Source organism: Salmo salar, chromosome 05, assembly GCF_965601325.2.
Source record: "Salmo salar chromosome 05, fSalSal1, whole genome shotgun sequence".
Taxonomy (NCBI): Eukaryota; Metazoa; Chordata; class Actinopteri; order Salmoniformes; family Salmonidae; genus Salmo; species Salmo salar.
Genome location: NC_138295.1, coordinates 22,944,475 through 22,967,132, shown reverse-complemented (window position 1 = coordinate 22,967,132; position 22,658 = coordinate 22,944,475). Strand labels below are relative to the sequence as shown.

General features: G+C 44.1%; 1 protein-coding gene across 5 annotated transcripts in view; it reads right to left on the bottom strand.

Moving 5' to 3' along the window:
- LOC106604462 (ecto-NOX disulfide-thiol exchanger 2) overlaps positions 1-22,658 on the bottom strand; it is a 312,275-nt gene that overhangs the window by 7,445 nt on the left and 282,172 nt on the right. For all 5 annotated transcript variants that reach the window (XM_014199102.3, XM_014199101.3, XM_014199098.3 and 2 more), the window contains 5 exons: positions 18,459-18,564; positions 14,035-14,237; positions 10,231-10,371; positions 812-868; positions 506-562 (listed from right to left, as the gene is read on the bottom strand). In XM_014199102.3, coding sequence (XP_014054577.1) covers positions 506-562; positions 812-868; positions 10,231-10,371; positions 14,035-14,237; positions 18,459-18,564 — 564 coding nt within the window. The remainder of the gene's footprint in view (positions 1-505; positions 563-811; positions 869-10,230; positions 10,372-14,034; positions 14,238-18,458; positions 18,565-22,658) is intronic.

Below are 22,658 nucleotides of genomic sequence, written 5' to 3'. Positions count from 1 at the left end.
TGCATTTGAAATGTTTTTTTTTTTTATTAATTAAAATTTTTTTGCTGTAAAGGTTCAAATTGTGATTTCTTTGATCATTTATTTTGAGGTTTATTCACATAAGTTTACATAATGATACAGTTTTAGTAAAGCTACAGACAAAATGGAATAAAAATGTTTTGCCTTTCCAATTGAAAAATAATATGAATATACACTGTCCCTTATTTGGTAGTGAGAAAGTTGTCACCCCTAGTGGGCGCTGACCTATCTGTCACAGTCGTGGTGGCCTTTCTTACTGGGCTTGGCCTCACTATTTTATTCTGTGTGTGTGATGAGACAAGCCCTTGATTTCCTAACCCAGTTGTGTCGGGTTGATTAATCATGCGACAAATAAAGTCCTCCTGCACTGGATTGGTCTGTAATGATCTGTCATGTCACTGGAAGAGGAGAGAGAGAGGAACAGAGAAACAGATAAGGGAGAAGGAGAGGGATGGAGAGGGATGGAGAGGGTCTCTTTTCCACTTACATTGACTTGATCAGCACTCTCCTCGCTCCCTCTGTCATCTCGCGGTGATGTCTCCAGCTAGAGTCAATTATAAAAATGAGAAAAGCCGTCACGTCTAACATTCACATTGTTATTTAAACAGACATGCGTGTGGGGCGGCAGGTAGCCCAGCGGTTAAGAGCGTTGGGCCAGTAACCGAAAGGTCGCTGGTTCGAATCTCTGAGACGACAAGGTGCTCTGTCATGTCACTGGAAGAGAGTGAGGAACAGAGAAAGAGATATGGGGAATAGAGAGGGATGGAGAGGGTCACATCTCTTTTCCACTTACATTGACTTGATCAGCACTCTCCTCGCTCCCTCTGTCATCTCGCGGTGATGTCTCCAGCTAGAGTCAATTATAAAAATGAGAAAAGCCGTCATGTCACACACTCACGCAAACAGACGCACACACACATACAAACACACTTTCTCCTCAGGCAAGACCACTATATAACACTGTGAAGGAGAGGTCAACATCACATATACAAGCCCTGAATAGTTTGAGGGGGTATGTTGTAATGTGCAGTCAGATATAGAATCAGATCAGATCGAGCAAAGACATACAGTACTTATTAATATGTGTTCTTTCCATGAGTAAGAACCAAACATAATTGGATGTCGAAATGTCCTCTGTTCATAACTGGTATTCACACAGTGAGTGGTGTGTATCTCCGTTTTCTATTAAAATGGTTGACATCCTGATTCAGTGGTCCTAGTTAAAGCCTGATTCAGTGGTCCTAGATGAAGCCTGATTCAGTGGTCCTAGATGAAGCCTGACTCAGTGGTCCTAGTTAAAGCCTGACTCAGTGGTCCTAGTTAAAGCCTGACTCAGTGGTCCTAGATGAAGCCTGACTCAGTGGTCCTAGATGAAGCCTGACTCAGTGGTCCTAGATGAAGCCTGACTCAGTGGTCCTAGTTAAAGCCTGACTCAGTGGTCCTAGATGAAGCCTGACTCAGTGGTCCTAGATGAAGCCTGATTCAGTGGTCCTAGATGAAGCCTGACTCAGTGGTCCTAGATGAAGTCTGAATCAGTGGTCCTAGATGAAGTCTGATTCAGTGGTCCTAGATGAAGCCTGACTCAGTGGTCCTAGTTAAAGCCTGACTCAGTGGTCCTAGTTAAAGCCTGACTCAGTGGTCCTAGATGAAGCCTGACTCAGTGGTCCTAGATGAAGCCTGACTCAGTGGTCCTAGATGAAGCCTGACTCAGTGGTCCTAGATGAAGCCTGACTCAGTGGTCCTAGATGAAGCCTGACTCAGTGGTCCTAGATGAAGCCTGACTCAGTGGTCCTAGATGAAGCCTGACTCAGTGGTCCTAGATGAAGCCTGACTCAGTGGTCCTAGATGAAGCCTGATTCAGTGGTCCTAGATGAAGCCTGACTCAGTGGTCCTAGATGAAGCCTGACTCAGTGGTCCTAGATGAAGCCTGAATCAGTGGTCCTAGATGAAGCCTGACTCAGTGGTCCTAGATGAAGCCTGACTCAGTGGTCCTAGATTAAGCCTGAATCAGTGGTCCTAGATGAAGCCTGACTCAGTGGTCCTAGATGAAGCCTGACTCAGTGGTCCTAGATGAAGCCTGACTCAGTGGTCCTAGATGAAGCCTGACTCAGTGGTCCTAGATGAAGCCTGAATCAGTGGTCCTAGATGAAGCCTGAATCAGTGGTCCTAGATGAAGCCTGACTCAGTGGTCCTAGATGAAGCCTGAATCAGTGGTCCTAGATGAAGGGACAGTTGTTGGTACAGTAACCGAAAAAGCTTTAATACATAATGCTTGGTGACAGCTTGGACAGTGAATGGGGCTCTGGGGTTAACTGATGATGGCATGCAGAAATCTGCCGAACATGGCAAGCTGGCAGCACACACAATCATTCCACAATGGCCACAAATCTAGCAACGCTTTCCTCAAATAGATCTCTATATTCTGTTAATGAGTCTCAAGTGATACATCTCTGTGTGTATAGTATACATATTTACCATGGATCACTGGAAGGGGTTCATCTCTACGTGTATACATGTTTTAATGACCATATTTACCATGGATCACTGGAAGGGGTTCATCTCTACATGTATACATGTTTTAATTACCATATTACCCATGGATCACTGGAAGGGGTTCATCTCTACGTGTATACATGTTTTAATGACCATGGATCACTGGAAGGGGTTCATCTCTACGTGTATACATGTTTTAATTACCATATTACCCATGGATCACTGGAAGGGGTTCATCTCTACATGTATACATGTTTTAATTACCATATTTACCATGGATCACTGGAAGGGGTTTATCTCTACGCGTATACATGTTTTAATGACCATATTACCCATGGATCACTGGAAGGGGTTCATCTCTACATGTATACATGTTTTAATTACCATATTACCCATGGATCACTGGAAGGGGTTCATCTCTACATGTATACATGTTTTAATGACCATATTTACCATGAATCACTGGAAGGGGTTTATCTCTACGTGTATACATGTTTTAATTACCATATTACCCATGGATCACTGGAAGGGGTTCATCTCTACATGTATACATGTTTTAATTACCCTATTTACCATGAATCACTGGAAGGGGTTTATCTCTACGCGTATACATGTTTTAATTACCATATTTACCATGGATCACTGAAGGGGTTTATCTCTACGTGTATACATGTTTTAATTACCATATTACCCATGGATCACTGGAAGGGGTTTATCTCTACGTGTATACATGTTTTAATTACCATGGATCACTGGAAGGGGTTTATCTCTACGTGTATACATGTTTTAATTACCATATTTACCATGGATCACTGGAAGGGGTTCATCTCTACGTGTATACATGTTTTAATTACCATCTTACCCATGGATCACTGGAAGGGGTTCATCTCTACATGTATACATGTTTTAATTACCATATTACCCATGGATCACTGGAAGGGGTTTATCTCTACATGTATACATGTTTTAATGACCATATTACCCATGGATCACTGGAAGGGGACACATTTCAGTGCCTAGCAGCATTCTAATGTACAGTGTCACTATTAAACCAGATATTGACAAACCTGTCACTCTCTTTGATTTGAATTAATATATATTACCCAGCCAGCAGGTCCAGAATGACTAATTAACCAAACTCAATGAAACAACTAGCCAAGCGGCTACGGGAAGCAGAGAAGAGAAAATGTGTCTCGATTGGAAAAGAAGCAATCAAATATGGACCACGCACCATTTGACTCTCTCATATCAGTATTATCTTTATCCAATTAAGTAGCTGATTGAACAGGAATCTCATGCTCTTGTCAACCCTCCCACTGGAATCCTGCTCAGCCAACGCTACCCCATGAGCAACACAAGCATTAACACAAAATAACACCTGCGGGTAGATTTTGGCATTGGCGGGCAGGATGTATATTTCACCAGGCACGTTGGTAGGTGGTCAGGGCTTCACGGTGACCTTTACGAGCATGTCACTCGCATTTGTGAATAAAAATAGTCAAGTATGATCACATTTATAGTAAAATAAATGCTGCAGTTGCCGTTTTGATTCATAGTTGCTAAATGAATCGCCCAAAGTCAAATAATTACAAATCCTGCATTGCCTATTCCATGTCGCACTGCAACACTGCCTGACTGGGGGCTGTGCGCAAGTGAAGAGCTGAGTGAAAGATCCATTTTTAGAAGCGATGCGCACAAGCATAAAAGTTGGTCTAATTTACTTGAAACTAAAGCGAGGTTTTGTCCTTGGCTATTTACATTGTTTTGTTCACAAGTTAGGTTGTTTTTCAATATTTGACATTCAACTGCTAGGGAAGAAAAGACAACACTTCTACTAGTCAAGACACAATCTTACAGGCACAAACACGAGCGACTCGAGCTGTACTACCACCGTCACCTCAACTTGTCTCATCTATGATATTTTGGTTAAAACAAAAAATGGAATTATTCAATATACCACATTAGTTCTTACTAGTATAATTTGTTTTAGAAACAAAGTATACGCATCCATATATTTTTTGTTGTTGCAATATTTTGGCTGGTAGATTTTTTTTATCTACCTGCCACAATGGATGGTGGACCACAAAGAAAATATTATGCCCTGATTAGAGCTCTATAGGGGACAAGATAGATTCACCTGCTAACGATATACAACTAATGTAAAGTGCACCTTCAAGCACGTAGGCTATCTAGATACAAGTAACTGCCAAAATAAAGGAAACGCTAACATAAAGTGTCTTAATAGGGCATTGTGCCACCACAGGCCGCCAGAACAGCTTCAATGTGCCTTGGTATAGACTCTACAAGTCTCTGGAACTCTATTGGAAGAATGTGACACCAATCTTCCACGAGAAATTCCATAATTTGGGTTTTTATTGATGGTGGGGGCAAAAGCTGTCTCATGCGCTCCTCCAGAATCTCCCATAAGTGTTCAATTGGGTTAAGATCTGGTGAGACACACACACACACACCCTTTAAAGCTTTGAGATCCCTTTTTGGGGTGGCAGGTAGCCTAATGGTTAGAGCATTGGGCCAGTAACCGAAAGGTTGATAGATCGAATCCCGAGCTGACAAGGTAAAAATCTGTCGTTCTGCCCCTGAACAAGGCAGTTAACTCACTGTTCCTAGGCCCTCATTGTAAATAAGAATTTGTTCAAAACTGACTTGCCTAGGTAAATAAAGGTTAAATAAAATAAAAACAATAATAATAATTTCAAAGCCACTAAGATTGCTTCTTCTAGCCATGGTAGCCAAAATAATGGGCAACTGGGTATTTTTATACATGGTTAATTAACTCAGAAAACCACACCTGTATGGAAGCCCCTGCTTTAAATATACTTCGTATCCCTCATTTACTCACGTGTTTTCTTTATTTTGGCAGTTACAGTTGAAGTCGGAAGTTTACACACTTAGGTTGGACTCATTTTTCGACCACTCCACAAATTTCTTGTTGACAAACTATAGTTTTGGCAAGTCGGTTAGGACATCTACTTTGTGCATGACACAAGTAATTTTTCCAACAATTGTTTACAGACAGATTATTTCACTTATATTTCACTGTATCACAATTCCAGTGGGTCATAAGTTTACATACACTTAGTTGAAATCAAATCAAAGTGAAATGCTTACAGTGAAATGCTTACTTACAGGCTCTAACCAATAGTGCAAAAAAGGTATTAGGTGAACAATAGGTAGGTAAAGAAATAAAACAACAGTAAAAAGACAGTAGCGAGGCTATAAAAGTGCAGGTATGTTTCAAGACAACAATCTGGTGGTGTGCTAATCGATCTACTACCTCAATATACTACCTCAATCAGCCAGTTCGTCAGGCTGATTGAGGTAGTATGTACATGTAGATATGGTTAAAGTGACTATGTATATATGATGAACAGAGAGTAGCAGTAGCGTAAAAGAGGGGTTGGCGGGTGGGACACAATGCAGATAGCCTGGTTAGCCAATGTGCGGGAGCACTGGTTGGTCGGCCCAATTGAGGTAGTTTGTACATGAATGTATAGTTAAAGTGACTATGCATATATGATACACAGAGAGTAGCAGCAGCGTAAAAAGAGGGGTTGGGGGGGCACACAATGCAAATAGTCCGGGTAGCCATTTGATTACCTGGTTCAGGAGTCTTATGGCTTTGGGGTAAAAACTGTTGAGAAGCCTTTTTGTCCTAGACTTGGCACTCCGGTACCGCTTGCCATGCGGTAGTAGAGAGAACAGTCTATGACTGGGGTGGATGGGGTCTTGGACAATTTTTAGGGCCTTCCTCTGACACCGCCTGGTGTAGAGGTCCTGGATGGCAGGCAGCTTAGCCCCAGTGATGTACTGGGCCGTACGCACTACCCTCTGTAGTGCCTTGCGGTCAGAGGCCGAGCAATTGCCGTACCAGGCAGTGATGAAACCAGTCAGGATGCTCTAGATGTTGCAGCTGTAGAACCTTTTGATGATGTCAGGACCCATGCCAAATCTTTTTAGTTTCCTGAAGGGGAATAGGCTTTGTCGTGCCCTCTTCACGACTGTCTTGGTGTGTTTGGACCATTCTAGTTTGTTGTTGATGTGGACACCGAGGAACTTGAAGCTCTCAACCTGCTCCACTACAGCCCCGTCGATGAGAATGGGGGCGTGCTAGGTCCTCCTTTTCCTGTAGTCCACAATTATCTCCTTAGTCTTGGTTACGTTGAGGGATAGGTTGTTATTCTGGCACCACCCGGCCAGGTCTCTGACCTCCTCCCTATAGGCTGTCTCGTCGTTGTCGGTGATCAGGCCTACCACTGTTGTGTCATCTGCAAACGTAATGATGGTGTTGGAGTTGTGCCTGGTCATGCAGTCGTGGGTGAACAGGGAGTACAGGAGGGGACTGAGCACGCACCCCTGGGGAGCTCCAGTGTTGAGGATCAGCATGGCAGATGTGTTGCTACCTACCCTCACCACCTGGGGGCGGTTGACTGTGCCTTTAAACAGCTTGGAAAATTCCAGAAAATGATGTCATGGCTTTAGAAGCTTCTGATAGGCTAATTGACATCATTTGAGTCATTTGGAGGTGTACCTGTGGATGTATTTCAAGGCCTACCTTCAAATTCACTGCCTCTTTGCTTGACATCATGGAAAAATCAAAAGAAATCAGCCAAGACCAAAATTGTAGACCTCCACAAGTTTGGTTCATCCTTGGAAGCAATTTCCAAATGCCTGAAGGTACCACGTTCATCTGTACAAACAATAGTATGCAAGTATAAACACCATGGGACCACGCAGCCGTCATACCACTCAGGAAGAAGACGCATTCTGTCTCCTAGAGATGAACGTACTTTGGTGCGAAAAGTGAAAACCAATCCCAGAAAAACAGCAAAGGACCTTGTGAAGATGCTCAAGGAAACGGGTACAAAAGTATCTATATCCACAGAAAAACAAGTCCTATATCGACATAACCTGAAAGGCCGCTCAGCGAGGAAGAAGCCACTGCTCCAAAACCGCCATAAAAAGCCAGACTATGGTTTGCAACTGCACACGGGGAAAAACATTGTACTTTTTGGAGAAATGTCCTGTGGTCTGATGAAACAAAAATAGAACTGTTTGGCCATAATGACCATCGTAACGTTTGGAGGAAAAAGGGGGATGCTTGCAAGCCGAAGAACACCATCCCAACCGTGAAGCACGGGGGTGGCGGCAGCATGTTGTGGGGGTGCTTTGCTGCAGGAGGGACTGGTGCACTTCACAAAATAGATGACATCATGAGGGAGGAAAATTATGTGGATATATTGAAGCAACATCTCAAGACATCAGTCAGGAAGTTAAAGCTTGGTCGCAAATGGGTCTTCCAAATGGACAATGACCCCAAGCATACTTCCAAAGTTGTGGCAAAATGGCTTAAGGACAACAAAGTCAAGGTATTGGAGTGGCCATCACAAAGCCCTGACCTCAATCCCATAGAAAATTTGTGGGCAGAACTTAAAAAGCCTGTATGAGCAAGGAGGCCTACAAACCTTACTCAGTTACACCAGCTCTGTCATGAGGAATGGGCCAAAATTCACCCAACTTATTGTGGGAAGCTTGTGGAAGCCTACCCGAAACAATTTAAAGGCAATGCTTCCAAATACTAATTGAGTGTATGTGAACTTCTGACCCACTGGGAATGTGATGAAAGAAATAAAAGCTGAAATAAATAATTCTCTACTATTATTCTGACATTTTATATTCTTAAAATAAAGTGGTGATCCTAACTGATCTAAGACAGGGAATATTTACTAGGATTAAATGTCAGGAATTGTGAAAAACTGAGTTTAAATGTATTTGGCTAAGGTGTATGTAAACTTCCGACTTCAACTGTAAATTTATAAAGATGTTTTAGCCTGTGCGGTGGCACAGTGCCATAAACAGTATGGTGACACATGGTAAATGTAATATGATGTGTCAGTTTACACAGGCTGGTTTAGTTTAAAGAAGCTAGCCAGATAAAGAGGTGGTGAATCTAGTAGATAGTTTGAAGAGTCTAGTTTGATGTAAAGATGATTGAGCCGTCTTTCTCTATATACAGTGCATTCGGAAAGTATTCTGACTAGAGATATACCGATATTTTCCTTGACAAAAAAAGAAAACTATCATTTTACCGGCCTTTTAAGCATTCTAGTACAGTCAGACAGTTGAATCACAGACCAAAAAGTTATTGTTGGCATTTACATATGTCCCCATTACCAGTAAAACATAATCAAAACCTATTTATTTCACTTACTTGCTGTGCTGTTTAATTGTCCATTTGTTCAGTCTCAACCAGGATTTCATCATACATGTCAAGCAGTGAAGTTTCAGCTCTGTCTGTCCATGGCCTCTCTTCCTCGGTGCACACTGTCACTGTGTCCGTTTCCATCTTGTCTAGCTGTCTAACATTTCACGTAAACCCTGTTTCTTGTCTGCATCGAAGTAGTGGTCCTTGTACCTATCATCGAGCATGGTGGCGACACAATAGAGGCTCAGAGAGAATGCCACCGAATCGTTTGTTCACAGCTTCTGGTAGAGTACTTTTCCAAGTTAACCTGACGGTCTGTGTTGGCATTTTGGTTGATCAGGTGTTTCAATGCCATGACAGGGTATCACGTCTGCTGCAGACACAGTTGAGCTTATTTCTCCAGTCAGTTGTTTGAATGGAGCTAGGAGTGTTTATGTTTCCAAGTTTCAAACGTGTTCTCAAATGCCATTGAAATGGCAGCAGCAGTATGAGAACCAGCACATTCTTGAGCATGCAATACGGCTTTCCTCAGTACGAAATCTTCGTTGACCCACTGTGCTGTCAGACTCAATGCTCATGGGGCTGACATCGCTGGTCCAAATGTCAGTCGTGAAGCGAATAGCGGTGATGCTCATGGATGTGAGTTTCAACAATACTGTGTTACTCCGGTAGGGCAACATCTGAAAAATAGCACCTACTTGGTAGTGTGTACCGGTGCTCGAACAATCGGTGAAAGCTAACATCATCCACGACAGAGAACAGTTGATTGTCAAGGGCAATGAATTCCATTATCTTGGCGTTAATGGATTTCGCCTTTGAGTTGTCTCGCTGAAATGTTCTTAATCTTTCAAATGACTGCTCGACTTGACTGCTCGATCCACACAGCAGACATTGTGGGCTAGGTTAGGAATGCTGTGTTGCACGTGTAGCGCTATTTTTTTGGTGGTGTCATTATGTAATCTACCTACGTTATACAGGTATGCACATCAACTTTGACATCGATTTTGCGCATCGGCGTTAAACTAGACATTGGGCCGATGCCGATGTTGGCATTTTTAGCTAATATCGGCCGATTCCAATATATCGTGCATCCCTAATGCATCCCTAATTCAGTCTACCATATGGTAATTCCATTTCAAACCACAGGCACCTTTCAAATTAGCCAAGCTGTAAAGTGTTCTTTAAAGCTTGCACTATGAGAGTGTTAGGGCCTGTAAAGGGCATGTGTTGTGTGTGTTACTGACCTGTGGGGGGGGGGGGGGTGTGTGTGTGTGTGTGTTACTGACCTGTGGTGTGTGTGTTACTGACCTGTGGTGTGTGTGATACTGACCTGTGGTGTGCGTGTGTTACTGACCTGTGGTGTGTGTGTGTGTGTGTGTGTGTGTGTGTGTGTGTTACTGACCTGTGGTGTGTGTGTTACTGACCTGTGGTGTGTGTGATACTGACCTGTGGTGTGCGTGTGTTACTGACCTGTGGTGTGTGTGTGTGTTACTGACCTGTGGTGTGCGTGTTTTCTTCAGACTCTCCAGTCCTTCCTTGAGGCTCTGTACTTGGATCTCCAGCTGCTGTTTGTCCTCCACACTCTTCTCCAACTCTGCCTCCCTCTGTTTCATTTCTTCACACATCTTCAGCAGTTGCTGCAAACACAAAGGACATACAGTGAGCCACATACAGTAAGCTAACTAACCTTTAAAGGGATACTTCAAGGATACCATAAAAATAATATCCATGACTTCATCTGACTCTGGGGAAGTAGATAAAGGGCCTCATTGCTAAAATCACAAAGTATCCCTTTAAGCTTCTGATACAGAGGCGGCAAAGTTAGCTACAGATATTATTTTTCGTGACAGCCAATTGGTAGTTAGAGTCTTGTCCCATCGCTGCAACTCCCGTACGGACTAGGGAGAGGTGAATGTCGAGAGCCATGCGTCCTCTGAAAAACGACCCCGCCAAGCAGCACTGCTTCTTGACACACTGCTTGCTTAACCCGGAAGCCAGCCGCACCAATGTGCCGGAGGAAACACCGTACAGCTGGCAACCGAAGTCAGTGTGCATGCGCCTGGCCCTCCACAAGGAGTCGCTGAAGCGCGATGGGACAAGGACATCCCGGCTGGTCAAACCCTCCCCTAACCCGGACAACATTGGGACAATTGTGCGCCGCCTCAGGGGTCTCCCAGTCGTGGCCGGCTGCAACACAGCTTGGGATTGAACTCAGGTCTGTAGTGACGTCTCTAGCACTGCGATGCAGTGTCTTAGACCGTTAAGCCACTCGGGAGGCAACTACAGATTTGAACTAATCTTTAGAGAGAAGACAGATAGCCTCAAATGCTAACTAACGCTTAGCTTCTACCACAGACATGGCAAAGTTAGCCACAGATGCTAACTAACGCTTAGCTTCTACCACAGACATGGCAAAGTTAGCCACAGATGCTAACTAACGCTTAGCTTCTACCACAGACATGGCAAAGTTAGCCACAGATGCTAACTAACGCTTCAGCGTCTGCTACAGAGAGGGGCCTAAAATGAACTTTTTGGTCCACCAGCCACTGTGGCAGGGAGATACAAAAACCTATCAGCTACTCAGATTTTTTACAAGCCAAAATATTTTTTGGCCTGCAAAAATTACACCAACAAAACACAAAAAAAACAGATAAGCATGCTTTGTAATGTTTTTAAAACAAATGTATTACTAGTAAGAGCTAATGTGGTATATTGAATAATTACATTTTGTGAGACCTTTTTTACCAAAATGTTCCCCTGCCCCTTAGAGGTGGAATAGGCTATATAGGATTTGTAGTTCTTTGTAGTTCTTGTGTGCAATTAATTTACCAGCGGAAATACTTTGTAAACAGCTACTGCAGCATTTATTTTACTATAAATGTGATCATACTGGACTATTTTTATTCACAAATGAGAGTGAAATGCCTCCACGGTGGAGCCCTGACCACCTGCCAACGTGGTTGGTGAAATAGACATCTTACCTGCCAATGCCAAAATCTACCGTCATTTGGCAGGTGTTTATTTCAGGGCCTGGAGAGGGGCACAGTTAGCTACAGATGATACCTAACCCAAGGCACAGTTAGCGACAGATGATACCTAACCCAGGCACAGTTAGCTACAGATGATACCTAACCCAAGGCACAGTTAGCTACAGATGATACCTTACCCAAGGCACAGTTAGCTACAGATGATACCTTACCCAAGGCACAGTTAGCTACAGATGATACCTTACCCAAGGCACAGTTAGCTACAGATGATACCTAACCCAAGGCACAGTTAGCTACAGATGATACCTAACCCAAGGCACAGTTAGCGACAGATGATACCTAACCCAAGGCACAGTTAGCTACAGATGATACCTAACCCAAGGCACAGTTAGCTACAGATGATACCTTACCCAAGGCACAGTTAGCGACAGATGATACCTAACCCAAGGCACAGTTAGCTACAGATGATACCTAACCCAAGGTACAGTTAGCTACAGATGATACCTAACCCAAGGCACAGTTAGCTACAGATGATACCTAACCCAAGGCACAGTTAGCTACAGATGATACCTAACCCAAGGCACAGTTAGCGACAGATGATACCTAACCCAAGGCACAGTTAGCTACAGATGATACCTAACCCAAGGCACAGTTAGCTACAGATGATACCTAACCCAAGGCACAGTTAGCTACAGATGATACCTAACCCAAGGCACAGTTAGCGACAGATGATACCTAACCCAAGGTACAGTTAGCGACAGATGATACCTAACCCAAGGTACAGTTAGCTACAGATGATACCTAACCCAAGGTACAGTTAGCTACAGATGATACCTAACCCAAGGCACAGTTAGCTACAGATGATACCTAACCCAAGGCACAGTTAGCTACAGATGATACCTAACCCAAGGTACAGTTAGCTACAGATGATACCTAACCCAAGGCACAGTTAGCTACAGATGATACCTAACCCAAGGCACAGTTAGCTACAGATGATACCTAACCCAAGGCACAGTTAGCTACAGATGATACCTAACCCAAGGCACAGTTAGCTACAGATGATACCTAACCCAAGGCACAGTTAGCTACAGATGATACCTAACCCAAGGTACAGTTAGCTACAGATGATACCTAACCCAAGGCACAGTTAGCTACAGATGATACCTAACCCAGGCACAGTTAGCTACAGATGCAAGCTAATCCTTAAGACCGAGAAGACACCGCTACAGATTCTTGCTTACTACAGGCATATGACTCATGCTAGTTATTAACCCCTTATCCATCAGCTCCATAGAGGAAACCATGTTAGCCAGCGGTGCTTTCCCTTATGTTTCAGGATTTGCCATCGAGTAAGGAACTTTTAGCTTATAGCTTCTCTATGTAGGTCAGAACCATGTAGAAGCTGAAAAGTCCTTTCTCCTTATCCATTCCACCTTAAAAAAAACTATATCACAGTCTCAGTTGGGTTTAGGCTGAAATACACAAGTATTACATGACTCAGAAGTGGAAGAAATTCACAGAACCTGGGCAGACTCAAATCACCTGCTGATAAAATGTTATGGTAATTTGCCAGAGCCTGCCTGATATCACAATTTAGCACAGAGCAATATGAAGTACTCCATTTTCATCTCTTCCTCCTCATTTCTATCCATTCATTTAATATTTTCATGGTAATGTTGAAACTTGCATGTTGGAAATGTAATTACCATTTGTCTATTCATATGAGCATGACCGTTGACTACTTGAGGATATTTGATGACCCAGCAGGTGATGGAAGCAACATATTTCCTGCCTGATGGTTGTTTAACCAACAGTTTGTTTTCTCTGAGGGGGATATTTGATTAGAAAACCCCTCCAGCTGGTATTAGTTTGTGTACAGCGTCTAGGTCAGCAGACTGATCAGATTCTAGAATGACTCTCTTCCTGTCAAGTCTTTCTATTGTTCTTTATATCTCTCTATCCATCCTACTCTCAGAGTGCACCCCTCTTGCTCTCGCTCTCTATGCCTCCCTCTAGCCCTACTCCTCTTTCTCCCTCTTTCTCAGTGTTGTGTGTGTGTGCGTATGTGTGTGTGAGATTGGGAGGGCAGTTCTCTATCCACCTCTATTAAAAGTAACTTTTCCTCAATACGACTGGTCACCCCAGGAAGCCAAACCAATGGATTATGAGTCTCACCAGCCAGAATCTGCAGGGGTTTAATATCTGTATGGAACCAGGAAATGAAAAATTCCTGTGGAATTGATTAAAATAAATCCAAAGTAGGGACTGCTGCAAGAAGTTAACACAAGTGGGTATGTCTGGTAGAAGTAGTACCTTCTGCATTCCCTGTAGTGCCTGTTGTAGAAAGGTTAGTTGTTGCTGCCTGATGGTGTCCTCTTCACTGTGTTGTGGAGGTGTGTGTTCTTGGTTTTTGCCCTGCTCCTGCTTCAGCAGCTCCACCTCGTTCCTGTAGGCGTCCAGCTGACAGCGCAGAGAGTCATTCTCTTCCTTTAGGGCCTCCACCTGGGCCACAGGGCCTACACACACACACACACACACACACACACACACACACACACACACGTGTGATGAGAAATATTAATGAAATCCTAACCTGTCCTATTGGACAGACAGGAGAGACAGTGTGATGAGAACTGCTCATTAAATCCTAACCTGTCCTATTGGACAGACAGGAGACAGTGTGATGAGAACTACTCATTAAATCCTAACCTGTCCTATTGGACAGACAGGAGACAGTGTGATGAGAACTACTCATTAAATCCCAACCTGTCCTATTGAACAGACAGGATAGACAGTGTGATGAGAACTACTCATTAAATCCTAACCTGTCCTATTGGACAGACAGGAGACAGTGTGATGAGAACTACTCTTTAAATCCTAACCTGTCCTATTGGACAGACAGGAGACAGTGTGATGAGAACTACTCATTAAATCCTAACCTGTCCTATTGGACAGACAGGAGACAGTGTGATGAGAACTACTCATTAAATCCTAACCTGTCCTATTGGACAGACAGGAGACAGTGTGATGAGAACTACTCATTAAATCCTAACCTGTCCTATTGGACAGACAGGAGACAGTGTGATGAGAACTACTCATTAAATCCTAACCTGTCCTATTGAAGAGACAGGAGACAGTGTGATGAGAACTACTCATTAAATCCTAACCTGTCCTATTGGACAGACAGGAGACAGTGTGATGAGAACTGCTCATTAAATCCTAACCTGTCCTATTGGACAGACAGGAGACAGTGTGATGAGAACTACTCATTAAATCCTAACCTGTCCTATTGGACAGACAGGAGAGACAGTGTGATGAGAACTACTCATTAAATCCTAACCTGTCCTATTGAACAGACAGGATAGACAGTGTGATGAAAACTGCTCATTAAATCCTAACCTGTCCTATTGGACAGACAGGAGACAGTGTGATGAAAACTGCTCATTAAATCCTAACCTGTCCTATTGAACAGACAGGAGAGACAGTGTGATGAGAACTGCTCATTAAATCCTAACCTGTCCTATTGAACAGACAGGAGAGGCAGTGTGATGAGAACTACTCATTAAATCCTAACCTGTCCTATTGAACAGACAGGAGACAGTGTGATGAGAACTGCTCATTAAATCCTAACCTGTCCTATTGAACAGACAGGAGACAGTGTGATGAAAACTGCTCATTAAATCCTAACCTGTCCTATTGAACAGACAGGAGAGACAGTGTGATGAGAACTGCTCATTAAATCCTAACCTGTCCTATTGAACAGACAGGAGAGGCAGTGTGATGAGAACTACTCATTAAATCCTAACCTGTCCTATTGAACAGACAGGAGACAGTGTGATGAAAACTGCTCATTAAATCCTAACCTGTCCTATTGAACAGACAGGAGACAGTGTGATGAAAACTGCTCATTAAATCCTAACCTGTCCTATTGAACAGACAGGAGAGGCAGTGTGATGAGAACTACTCTTCCCCTGTTCCTTTGATAGGAGAGTCTGTTCTTTACAGCTGTCGGAGGGGGATGTGTGTGATGTAATGAGAGGGTGTGTTTGAGTGGCTGAGCTGGGGAGATAAGACCTGAGAGTGAGTGTGTGAGGCCCAGCATGTGTGTGTGTACGTATGTGTTACTCAACACAGGGACTCCAGCTGCCTGCTTTGAATCCGGCATTATCTGCCTGTTTGAGCTGAGAGAGAGACCTCTGAGTCATCGACCTGCTGTGTGTGTGTGTGTGTGTGTGTGTGTGTGGTGTGTGTGTGTGTGAGTGAGTGAGTGAGTGAGTGAGTGAGTGAGTGAGTGAGTGAGTGAGTGAGTGAGTGAGTGAGTGAGTGAGTGAGTGAGTGAGTGAGTGAGAGAGAGAGAGAGCCAGCAGGCGAGGAGGTTTTGGGTGAGGTGTGTATTGATCAGGGAGCCTCATCTTGCTGTCTGGGGTATTCGACCAATTCCCCTTCCACAACGTGACAGGCTTTAGTATCGACCCCCAGCACCTCAGCACCAGGCTGCTGACAGGAGAGAAGCACCAACCCATTCCCACTCTGACCTGTATTAGTGTAGAAGCACCAACCCATTCCCACTCTGCACTGTATTATTGTAGAATGACCAACCCATTCCCACTCTGAACTGTATTAGGTAGAAGCACCAACCCATTCCCACTCTGCACTGTATTAGTGTAGAATGCACACCAACCCATTCCCACTCTGCACTGTATTAGTGTAGAAGCACCAACCCATTCCCACTCTGCACTGTATTAGTGTAGAATGACCAACCCATTCCCACTCTGAACTGTATTAGTGTAGAAGCACCAACCCATTCCCACTCTGCACTGTATTATTGTAGAATGACCAACCCATTCCCACTCTGCACTGTATTAGTGTAGAAGCACCAACCCATTCCCACTCTGCACTGTATTAGTGTAGAATGACCAACCCATTCCCACTCTGCACTGTATTATTGTAGAATGACCAACCCATTCCCACTCTGCACTGTATTAATGTAGAAGCACCAACCCAGAATACAGGTTTTCCTCTTCAAGCCTGTCGATAGGTTAAACAGACCACCTGTCTATGATTGAGAGCACAGAGACTTGGCTTCTTAAACAGGATTGGAGGAGGTGTAAACAAGCCCCTCCCCCTGTGCTCCTGCATTACAGGAAGCCCTAGCAGGTGTGACTGAGTCTGTTAATGTGAATATGATGGGGTGTCACATCAACACCTGTCTCCCTGCCACATCCTGTGCCCTTCTCCACGGCATTCCTTTCCAACATTGTGACAGCCTCCTGACAACGATCGTTAGTGTTTTCTAATAAGCAAGGTCACACATGAAAAGGTGGAAATCAAAACCTGCTTGGCTGATGAATACATTTGCATATATCTGCATAGAAATTAGGGAGGCTGTCTTAACTGGAGGAGACCACAACAATTCAAAAGCAGAAAGTGAACGACACACTTGAAAAGGAGACCTGATTGTAGCAGTTTGCCCTGCTCTCTTGGCTTCCATTCCCTTCTCTTTCTAACTGCTTTAGAGAGAAGCAGAGGGTCATCTGAATGTCCAGGTGAATATTATGGTCTGTTTCAATCTGTTTTACATCAGTAGCTCTGTTGGCTCAGCAGACATAAACAGGATGTTCAGCGAAAAGACAAACTTAATGGCACTTCACTGGTGCCCAGAACAGCACTGAATTAGCTGAAGGAGCTGACACACACACACACACACACACACACACACACACACACACACACACACACACACACCACACACACACACACTCTCTCTCTCTCTCTCTGACTGCCCTGAGTTTAAGACAAGGGTTTAGCTATCCTGGAATTAAGAACATTTCCAATAAATTAATTTTCAAGAATCTTCAAGGAGAAACATTTCAAGAAGATTTCCAAATAACTTTTTTAGGAATAGCAGCTTTGCTTAACTTTCTTCTTAAATCTATAGTTTAGGAAAAAAAATGGCAGTGAAGACATTTCTTCTTAAGAAGGTTTTGTGAATCTGGGCCCAGGAGAACAAAAGCCTGCAGTAGTCAGCTCAGTGTCTCTACCAGCTAATTACACCCGCACCATGCCAACAGACAGAAACAGAAACACTTAGTTCCAGCTGTGATTGAGTGTCTACCACCCGCGTGCACCCACTCTCTTTCTGACTCCCACAAACACACACAGCCACAGACAGTCTGGAGATGGCCGTTACACAGTCTCCTCTCCAGCTTAATTTGGCCATTTAGAGAGTGAATGAGCTGGCGACTGTTTCCTCTCTCATGTTACGTCTCCATTCACACTGAGGCTGGAGAGGAACTCACAAAACACCTCATTAGCAACACAGAGAAGGCTGAGCTACAGGTCTATTCTACAACTAAGGAGAAAAGACACCAGCCATATACCAATAGTTGTCAGAGTCTTTTCTGTCGTGTGTGTGTGTGTGTGTGTGTGGGATGCGCGTGTGTGCGTGTGGTATGTGTGTAGTGTGTGTGATGTGTGTAGTATGTGTGGTATGTGTGTGTGGTATGTGTGTAGTGTGTGTGATGTGTGTAGTATGTGTGTAGTGTGTGTGATGTGTGTGGTGTGTGTGTGTAGTATGTGTGTAGTATGTGTGGTGTGTGTGTGTGTGTGAGTGTGTGTGTGTAGTGTGTGTGTGTGTGTGTGTGTGTGTGTGTGTGTGGTGTGTGTGTAGTGTGTGTGTAGTGTGTGTGTGGTGTGTGTGTGTGTGTGTGTGTGGTGTGTGTGTAGTGTGTGTGTACCTGAGTCGTCAGGATCGTGTGTATCCTCCATGTCATCGTCAGACATCTCCATCTCCTCCTCTCGTCTGATCCCCATCAGCTCTTCATTTTGCATGTTTCTGATCTCCTGGAGGGAAACAACAAAACAGGATTATGACTGGATGTTCCTGCTGAACACAATCCTCCTGGGTAGCCTGGCTGGAGCACGCTTTACACTGTCGCGTACGCACGCACACACCTATGGAAGAAATGCTGATCCTAGACCTGTCCCCTAAGGGCAGCTTCTACCCAGAGTGATACACAGCAGGACTGATTTCTCCCTCTGGTGCACTGATGACAGTAGATAGAGAGCAGCAGTCTGTCTCTACACTGACGAGACAGTAGATAGAGAGCAGCAGTCTGCCTCTACACTGATGAGACAGTAGATAGAGAGCAGCAGTCTGTCTCAACACTGATGACAGTAGATAGAGAGTAGCAGTCTGCCTCTATACTGATGAGACAGTAGATAGAGAGCAGCAGTCTGCCTCTATACTGATGAGACAGTAGATAGAGAGCAGCAGTCTGCCTCTATACTGATGAGACAGTAGATAGAGAGCAGCAGTCTGTCTCTACACTGATGACAGTAGATAGAGAGCAGCAGTCTGCCTCTACACTGATGAGACAGTAGATGGAGAGAGCAGCAGTCTGCCTCTACACTGACGAGACAGTAGATAGAGAGCAGCAGTCTGCCTCTACACTGACGAGACAGTAGATAGAGAGCAGCAGTCTGCCTCTACACTGATGAGAGTAGATAGAGAGCAGCAGTCTGCCTCTACACTGATGAGACAGTAGATCCTACACATGGCCAAAAGTATGTGGACACCTGCTCATTGAGCATCTCGTTGAAGGAGTTGGTCTGCCATAACAGCATCCACTCTTCTGGGAAGGCTTTTCATGATGTTGGAACATTGTTGCGGGGACTTGCTTCCATTCCATTACTGAGGTCAGGCACTGATGTTGGTTGATTAGGCCTGGCTCGCAGTCGGTGTTCCAACTCATCCCAAAGGTGTTCGATGGGGTTGAGGTCAGGGCTCTGTGCACGGCAATAAAGTTCTTCCACACCGATTTTGACAAACCATTTCTGTATGGACCTCGCTTTTTGCATGGGGGTATTGTCATGCTGAAACAGGAAGGGCCTTCCCCAAACTGTTGCCAAAGTTTGAAGCACAGAATCATCTAGAATGTCATTGTATGCTGTAGAATTAGACCGAACCATGAAAAACAGCCCCAGACCATTATTCCTCCTCCACCAAACTTTACAGTTGGAACTATGCATTGGGGCAGGTAGTGTTCTCCTGGCAAACCCAAATTTGTCCGTTGCACTGCCAGATGGTAAACCGTGATTCATCACTCCAGATAACTCGTTTCCACTGCTCCAGAGTCCAATGGCAGCGATCTTTACACCACTTGCATTGCACATGATGATCTAAGGCTTGTGTGCGGCTGCTCGGCCATGGAAACCCATTTCATGAAGCTCCCGACAAACAGTTTGTGCTGACATTGCTTCCAGAGGCCGTTTGGAACTCTGTAGTGAGTGTTGCAACCAGGGACAGACAATTTTTACGGGCTATGCACGTCATCACTCAGCGGTCCCGTTTTATGACCTTGTGTGGCCTACCACTTCGCGGCTGAGCTGTTGTTGCTCCTAGATGTTTCCACTTCACAATAACAGTACTTAAAGTTGACCGGGGAAGCTCTAGCATGTCAGTTCGTACAATTTCTGCCTTGTTCGAAACGTAGCATCCTATGATGGTGCCATGTTGAAAGTAACTGAGCTCTTCAGTAAGGCCATTCTACTGTCAATGTTTGTCAATGGAGATTGCATGGCTGTGTGCTCGATTTTATACACCTGTAAGCAATGTGTGTGGCTGAAATAGCCAAATCCACTAATTTGAAGGGATGTCCACATACTTTTGGTCATGTAGTGTAGATCTGTACCCAGGGGAAACTTCACCTGGAGCCTCTAGCTCAGTAGGAGGCATGACCTGCTGTGTGTGGATGGGAGCACACGGTAGCTACAGTAGTGTGTATGTCAGCTAGCAGTATGTCTGGCCGGCTAGCTCGGCAGTGCTGTTCTCGGCTAATGAGGCGAGTATATTCGAAAGACAGCCAGCTCTGTGTTCTGCCAACACACACACACACACACACACACACACACACACACACACACACACACACACACACACACACACACACACACACACACACACACACACACACACACACACACACACACACACACACACACACACACACACACACACACACACACACACACACACACACACACACAACGCTGGGCGAGGGAATCATTATTTCACACCAACAAACAAAAAGCTTGAAGTAAACAACCATCTGTCTGGTGTCTGTAACACGTTGAGCTGCTGGCCAATCAAAGATGTCAAACAGGTAGTCAGAAACCAACACACCCATCTGCCCAGTGAGATAAGAATGGCCAGCTGTTAGACTTCGATCCTGCCTCTGTGAGTCGCAGCTACTAGACTATCCAGCTAACTGCTACCTGACAAGACTCACTGTTTGGTGTGTCTACCAGGCAGCAGCACTAACAGTGAAGGGAGCATCAGAGTCTAGATACACTGGTAGGGGACACTAGGTGAAGGTTCAAGATGGAGCTGAACTCCTTCATGCATGTATGCTGGTTCTTACCTTTGTCTGTAATGGAGAAGACAGAGACAGACAGAGACAGACAGACAGACAGAGCATCTGGATTCAGTCAGATGACAGGTTGTCCCTACTCTCTTCAGCTAATGCCCTAAAGGAGTAAAACTGATAAAAGAGAAGAATGGATTATAACAGGATGTTGAAGGAATTATCCCTCATGGCATTAACTTGGATTGTAAAATATAGGGGTTGTATTATTTAGTTCTACTTCCAATCTATCATCCCCCTGGTGTCTAGTGGAGATGGAGTTTGTATTCTCTAGGTAGCCCTAGGTTATTCCATCTATTCCCCCTGGTGTCTAGCCATTCCAGGACTATTGTTTGGGTCTATTTCCTTAATCACAGTGGACTGGAGCTGAAGGTACCCTGAGGTCTACTGTATACATTAGAATATTCTATTGTTTATGGTATTTCTTGGTTGTGTATACACCTTTTCTATTCATACTGTATACTGTCCATACACACCATTATATGCTTTGCTGGTTCTGATATTTCTTAATTATTTTCTTCTTGGGATGTGTGTGTTTTGTGTATTACTACACTGTTGGAGCTAGAACCATAAGCATTTCACTGCACCTGCGATAATGTCGGCAAAATGTGTACGCAACCAATACAAATCTATTTTACTAAAAGTTAGTGTGTCTGTGCAATGAGTAGAAAGACTGACTGCAACCCAAATGGCATGCTATTCTCTATATAGTGCACTACTTTTTACCAGAGGGATGCAGCCTGAGATGGATGGATGTGTTCTTGGGTTGATGGCTAGATGGCCAAACTGATGGATTGATGGATTGGAACAGGTAAATGGATGGTAGAAGATGGGTGTTGTGATTGTGTGTCAGACAGATAGTGAAAACCCTGCAGTCTTTCAGTCCTGCTGTTCTGTGCATCCTGTCTGATGAATACAGAACAGACCCGTCAAGAAAGATACTGCTGTAGGGTTGCAAAATTCCAAGGTTTACAAGAAATCCTAGTTAGAAGATTTCTGGAATCAGGATGGAATAAGCAGGAAATCAGGAAACCTTCATAACCAGGATTTCTGGAAAACCTAGGAATTTTGGGGGAAATGTTGGAAATATGTTTCTTCCCTGCACTACCTGTACTACTATTATCCTGTATTCGAGTACAGCACAGTGACACGTTGCAGCAGTCTTTGTGAATTGAAAGACTGTTCTTCTATAATAATGGCCCCTATAAATAAACTCCCTGTCAATAAGAGAGTGCCAATTTTCCTCTAAAGAATATATTAAGGTCTGAGAGTCAGATTGGTCCTGCTGACCACAGAGACGATTTTCGACTGTAGAAAATACGTATTTTCTGATCGTTGAAATCAGTTTAATTTTAGGTTCTGAATGAATGGTTCTGAATTCATAGAATCAATGTCCGTGGACGTTGAAATCAAGGCCGGTCCGAACCACACCAAATCAGAACCAAACATAGACGTCTATGATTGATTCAGATTTGGTCCGGACAGGACTAAAAACCAGCATCCCGTGGAAAT